This window comes from Myxine glutinosa, chromosome 4, assembly GCF_964187855.1.
Source record: "Myxine glutinosa chromosome 4, kmMyxGlut1.1, whole genome shotgun sequence".
Taxonomy (NCBI): domain Eukaryota; kingdom Metazoa; phylum Chordata; class Myxini; order Myxiniformes; family Myxinidae; genus Myxine; species Myxine glutinosa.
Window position 1 is genome coordinate 62,822,682 of NC_136264.1, and position 6,469 is coordinate 62,829,150.

Sequence of the window (6,469 nt, forward strand, 5' to 3'; positions counted from 1 at the left end):
AAGATGATGGGAACAGAGCCTGTGATGGATGCTGTGAAGAGAAACAGGTTGAGATGTTTGGTCATGTGTTGAGGAAGGATGAAAGTGACTGGTTGAGAAGAGTGATGGAAATGAATGTAGAAGGAAGTAGAGGACGGGGAAGACCGAGAAAGACTTGGCTAAAGATGGTCGAAGAAGAAATGTGGGCAAGGGGGGTTACAAGGGGAGATGCAGAAAATAGGGCAAAATGGAGAAGATTGTCATGGGCACCGCAAGGCTAACCCCCGCTCTTGCAGGGAAAATGGCCTTAAAATGCCTGTTGTTGTTGTTGTCTTTTCTTCCTGGCTCGCTTGCAAAACAGCATCCCATTTCCGGTCAGGTCCATACATCACTGCTTTGCTACGCTTTTAAACGCCCCTTCCTCCACCCTGGTCACAATGGGTCCCTCCTTTTGCTGAGCTGGGGTTATGAAACAACATAATGTGTAATGAATGCAGACTATTTGGAGATTAACCCCAACACTCATGCAGCTGCTCCATCTCTTACCCTCTGCTTCCCATGTTCCCAGCCTCCTGTCAGCGTTTTCTCTCCTGCCCACCCACACGCTCCCTAATCTGCACACCTCACTAAAGCTCTCACAGTCTTTGCTGTGTAGTCACTTATTGTATCATTCAAACATTCAAATTAAATTATGTGCGGAGCTAACGCAGTTTACTGGTTACAACACTGATTTGTCACCCCCCTCAATTAACCCCCCCCTCCCCCCCCCCCCCCCTGCTCTCCCCATCCACCCAATTTCATGGTTCTGAATCCTGGGTATGAATTGATTTTTTTTGTACCTTGACTTATTGTTGATCTCTTTGGATCACCAACAATTTCATTGATTCAGAGGCTAAGTGGTATCTTCCTCTATATTTCCTTACCACACATTCAATTTGTATTGTTACCCATGCCAACATTGTTTCCCTTGCAGTTGAGCATGGTGCAATCCCACATACATCTTCTGCCAGTGTCCCAATGTCTGGGCCATTGCAGGAGCAGACGTAAAGTCACACCATACGAAGGACACGGATAAACCACCAGCAACACCGGCTGCACTCCATTCATCGGTGTCTTTGCCTGAAGCTTTGACTGTGGCAGCAGGGATCCATGAGACATGTCTACAAGAGAGAGATGATAGAGGTGGCTTTGAGTCAGACCAATCGACTCCAGAAAGCAGCGAGGGAGAAGTGCCACATTTTGGTGACAGTGACGGTGACAGTGATTGTGAAGTTGCCAGAGGAATGTGCTCTGAGCCGCTTCTTGTGCCTTCTGACGGGGACTCGGAAAATTCTGGCGTATTTGCCTCACCTGCTATTTCACTTTCTCAACAACAAGATCAGTGATTATGAGCAAGAACTGGATGTGTTTGGTGCAGCACCATTTCCACAACCCCGGCCAGGACCACCTGGGAGCAGCAGTTGGCACAGCGATGTGGATGTTTTTATGCAGGCCCCCTTTTTGCCTGCATCACGCCCCAAACCGGAAATGTTCAGCAGCGTGCCCTTTTCTAGGCACCCATGCGTCGAAAGCCCCGTGGCCTTTCAGGTGGCTGATGTTTTTGATGCAGCACCTTTCGCGCCTCGACCTTCTTTCACCAGCTCAAGCCCACCACCCCCTGACATCTTTGGCCACGTTCCCTTTGCCTCGATGTCACCATCTGGTGGCGCTCCTACTTCTCCTGACCCCTTTAATGCAGCCCCTTTTACGCCACGTTCATCCCACACCAGAACGTCAAAAACCTCAGATAGCCTTGATAGTTCATCTTGATATATGCCCGGTGATTGTTAGCACTCTTCCTCCTTTTTGCGTCCGGTTCTTGGCAGTCCTTCACTTTTTTGGGGGGAAATATAGTAAAAATGAACGTTTTATAGCATGGATTTAAAACGGCTTGATGAGGGGAGGAACAGGATCTTTTGAAGAAGCAAGAGTATTGGATTATGAGTGCATTGGATTAACTGGTGAAACTCGCAGATATTTTATATTGTTAGACATTTTAAAATGTAAAGATGGTAAATGTTAAGACGGAGTACACGGTGGTGGTGAGAAAAACATAAGGGAGTCGTGGGGATATTTAAAACGGCTGCTATTGGTTGATTATTGAAGGTTGGTGCTAACTTTAGTCCACGGGTTTCTTGGGGAGAAACAGAAGGATGAATGTAAATTGTTTGGATTTGATTGATGGATATTGGGTACAAAGAACGTGGAACTTGGCTGTAAGGATGTGGATACGTAAGAGGTTTGCCTGAAATGTGGATTTCGCTTTTCTCAGGGGCCTTTACACTCCAACTTTGTACAAGATATACAAAAATTATCTATTTTGGCTGGATACAAAATATGTGGGAAAGTATAAAGGTTTTGTTCCCCTAACCATGAAAGAATTTTCTTGTGCCAGGAAAACTTGGAACGATGTGTGTGTGTGTGTGCGTGTGTGTGTGTGTGTGTGTGTGTGTGTGTGTGTGTGTGTGTGTGTGTGTGTGTGTGTGTGTGTGTGTGTGTGTGTGTGTGTGTGTGTGTGTGTGTGTGTGTGTGTGTACGCGCGCGTGTGTGCGGGGTGCGGTTTACAGCCACTGTTGCACATGTCTCCCAGCAGTGGGTGTTTCTTGATGCCATTGGGACAGAAGTCAGGGTTTTCTTCCTGAAACTGTCTGAAAATGGAAACCCCTATTTTGACTCTCCCTTGTCGAAGTGCTAAATGACTTTGTAATAAGGTTACGTTTGCTTTTATTTATTCCTAAGCTTAATTTGGCATTTATGTAATCTAATCTTCCCTAACTTCAACAATGCTCCCCCTCCCCATCCCTTTTTCTTCCTCACTTCTCTCCCATACTCAATCAAACCTTTGTCTTTATCATTGAAGAAGCGCTGATAATCATTCTAACTCTGCAACCTTAATCCGAAAATTTTAGGTCGAGTTGTACTTGTAGGCAGTCTTTCGTGCCAGCCAATAACCTTGATATTCTTGCAGAGTGGTGTACCAGCTGTTCCAAAATACTCCGTTGGTGATTAGCATATTGCATTGCAAATATAAGCAGAGCTGCCCAGCTATGATCCCATCATTAATTATCCCTGCAATGCCTAACTTGCTAGGGGAGTGGGACATTTTACTTCTAACATTTATAGGAAATGCAATCGTATGTTCCTGGCCCGAGCCACGATATAAAAAAGGAAGCCTTTCATCCTTGGGCTGGTTCAAAGAGCTCCAAAATGAGAGGTTACATATTTAACAGCAAAGAAAGAATAAAAATTTGGGAGCGATTGATGCAGTGGCCTATTGCCTATATACCACCTGGTTCAATATTTTGTCCAATTGAAAAAAATTGTAATTTTCCTGTAGGTTTGGGTTAGTTTGAAGCAATTTTTTCTCTAATTCTCTCCGAGGTGCGTTTCCGTGTTTCAGGGAAGGACAGACAGACCGCATCAGCCTATTTATATGTACATATATGTATGTGTGTGTGTATATGTGTATATAAATATATATATATATATATATATATATACATATATATATATATATATATATATATATATATATATATATATATATATACACACATATACATACATACATACATACAGAGTGGTCCAGAAAATCTGGGCACATTTTGAAGAACGATATCTGCAACAAACAACAACAGGTATTTTAAGGCCATTTTCCCTGCAAGAGCGTGGGTTAGCCTTGCGGTCCCCATGACAATCTTCTCCTGCAACAAACAACGAAGTTTATTATTGTTCCTTGGTGCAAAACAAAACATGATTACTCGTTAAACAATCTGATCAGTCTAATATACATGAAACAGATCAGTTAGAATGTTCAAACTGCACTCTGACGCACTCTGACACGCAGTTCTGCATGTTTCAGTTGTTAAGGCAGCAGTCATTACGGATGAATTGTTTGAAGTCTCTAAGGGTCGTAGGATTCCTCGCATACACTTTGTGTTTGAGGAAACCCCAAAGGAAGAAATCACAGGGTGTTAAATCACAAGACCGCGGTGGCCATTCAACCAGACCACAACGGCCAATCCATTTGTCTGTAAAGTTCAAATCAAGGGCCTGGCGTACACTGGCAGCATAATGAGCAGGCGCACCATCATGCATGAACCACATTTGCCCATCATTGAATGGAAATACATGCTGCTCCAACATTAGAAGGTAATTTGCAGTATTCACATTTTCTTCGAAAAATATTGGTCCAACATTGCGTCCAGAAGAAATGCCTGCCCAGACGGACACACTAGCTTGATACTGGACGTTGTGCTCAATAGTAAATCGTGGGTTGTCTCCTGCCCATATCATGCTGTTATGATGATTCACAGAAACAGATAAAGTAAACTTGGATTCTTCTGACCACAAGATCCTGTTTTGCAAATCATTGTCCATATCCATTAACCCAAGCAATGTCTCACATGCCTCAACGCGCCTGTCAAAATCATCCTCAGATAGTTGGTGAATTTATCTGGGTATGTATGGTTTTGCATGAAGGTCTTCTAGTATTCTTCGAATTGATGATCGGCTTATGTTGGTGACCTTTGATAAACGACGAGTTGATAATGGTATGTTACTGTTGAATTGCTGTTGAATGACCGCTCTGCTTTCCTCAGTTGTACTTGTGGGCAGTACTTGTTGGCAGTACCTCGGAGAGATAATGGTATGTTACTGTTGAATTGCTGTTGAATGACCGCTCTGCTTTCCTCAGTTCGAACAGTACGAGGCCTACCTGGTGACTGTTTTGGAAGAATGCTGCTGGTTTCATCAAACTGCTTGTTTATTCTGCTGATGGTTCTTCTGTCAATTGCGTCGGCGCCACATTATTTGACAAGTTGTCTATGAACTTCAGCCGAATTTCCAGATACAGAATACAAGTGTACAGCACAAATTTTCTGTCTCACAATATCCTCCGTCACATTAGGGCATCTAATTCACAATGAACTGAACTAATGCAAAGACAAACGCGTGCAGCACAGTGAGCGAAGCTCACCCCGATCCATATCACGTGATGCACCTCACCCTGTTGCTTATCACATGATGCCTGTGCGTGTTGAAGCAGTCACATCCATTTACGAGTAATCATGTTTTGTTTTGCACCAAGGAACAATAATAAACTTAGTTGTTTGTTGCAGGTATTGTTCTTCAAAATGTGCCCAGGGTTTCTGGACCACTATATATATATATATATATATATATATATATATATATATATATATGTGAAGAATCAGCTCTTCGTTTGCAAAAGAAGTCCACAAATAGCCTGAAAAATGGCGCAGCTTTATTAATAAACCAACTTATACGGATCCGGAGGAGACCGACGTCTACAGCAATCTACAGCAAGAACATGCCACGTCAAGCCTTCCTGAAAACACATTGATTCCCAGTCCATTTATATAGGGACACGTTTTATCAGGAAATCTCCGAGGGAACAAACAACACTGGGAGAGGTTCCTCCCACCGTTATCATTCGGGGGAGTCAGCCCGTCCTTATCAATTGTTTTTCTGGGCTCCGAGAAAACAGAACTGTAACTCACAAAGAGAAGAGTGTATGCTTAGCCAAACAAACCCATATATTTTATGGGTTTGTGTACATGAGTAATCCAAAGCATGTTTATACAGAGTCATGCGTTTGCTGAGATTAAAACAAAATATATATAGTTAACGATAGGTTCATGTCATTCTACTTGCATTACGCAAAAAAACAAGCGCATGTGGGCGTGGTTTTACGACCAGCCTCGAAAAAAGCACACGTATACAGTTTGTTCAGCATGACCTCATTTTAAGCCTTCCCTCATCCAAAACTAAAACGAAGCAAAAACCCTTTATTTACTTTATGAAAATAGCATTTCTAGACAACATTTAAATCATAACACATTACGCCTAACGTCTATAACTGAACTTTAGGCAATAACAAATCTACTACTTGACATTCCTTCCTCTTGTCTCGTCGAGACAAAGTATCTTAAGAGACAACGTGCCACATCGGGCTTTATTGAAAAATAATTGCGTAATGCGGGTATTAAAAAAATAATTGTGTAATGCGGGTATCTCCCAAGGGCATATCGTGCGCCCAAAGCGCCTCGCCCGTGCATTTGGCGAACGTGTCGTGTGGTGCGTGCTCGGAGCCTGAGGGCTCAGAACATGAAAGTCCATTAACGTTTCGGATCCACAACGAAGAGGTCTGGTCCAGATGAGGTTCTGCTCCGCCAGAGGGTGCATCACTTCCCCTGCGGAACTGGCTCCCCCCACCCTTTGCAGACCCAGTCCTTGCAGATCTTCGAAGTTAATCAACGGTCATGCCCATGAGGTCCCTCACGTGTTGCTGTTCTGGGGAATACAAAATGTCGTCAGTATCTTGTGTCTCAATTTCCTGGTCAGGGTACAGAGCGTAAAAATCCGAATCCGAATCACTTGAAGCAAAGAGATCCGCAACATGTGGATCAAAGAGATCCGAAACATTTGG

At 43.3% G+C, this 6,469-nt stretch overlaps 1 protein-coding gene across 5 annotated transcripts in view; it reads left to right on the plus strand.

Annotated features, from left to right (window-relative positions):
- Positions 1-3,463, plus strand: part of LOC137424695 (AP2-associated protein kinase 1) — a 124,005-nt gene extending 120,542 nt beyond the window's left edge. For 2 of the 5 annotated variants that reach the window (XM_068112417.2, XM_078775800.1), the window contains exon 15: positions 953-3,463. In XM_068112417.2, the coding sequence (XP_067968518.2) occupies positions 953-1,026 (74 nt within the window). In that variant the 3' untranslated portion in view covers positions 1,027-3,463. The remainder of the gene's footprint in view (positions 1-952) is intronic. The other 3 variants (XM_078775797.1, XM_078775798.1, XM_078775799.1) reach the window with 2 other exon arrangements.
- Positions 3,464-6,469: the final 3,006 nt, after the last annotated feature.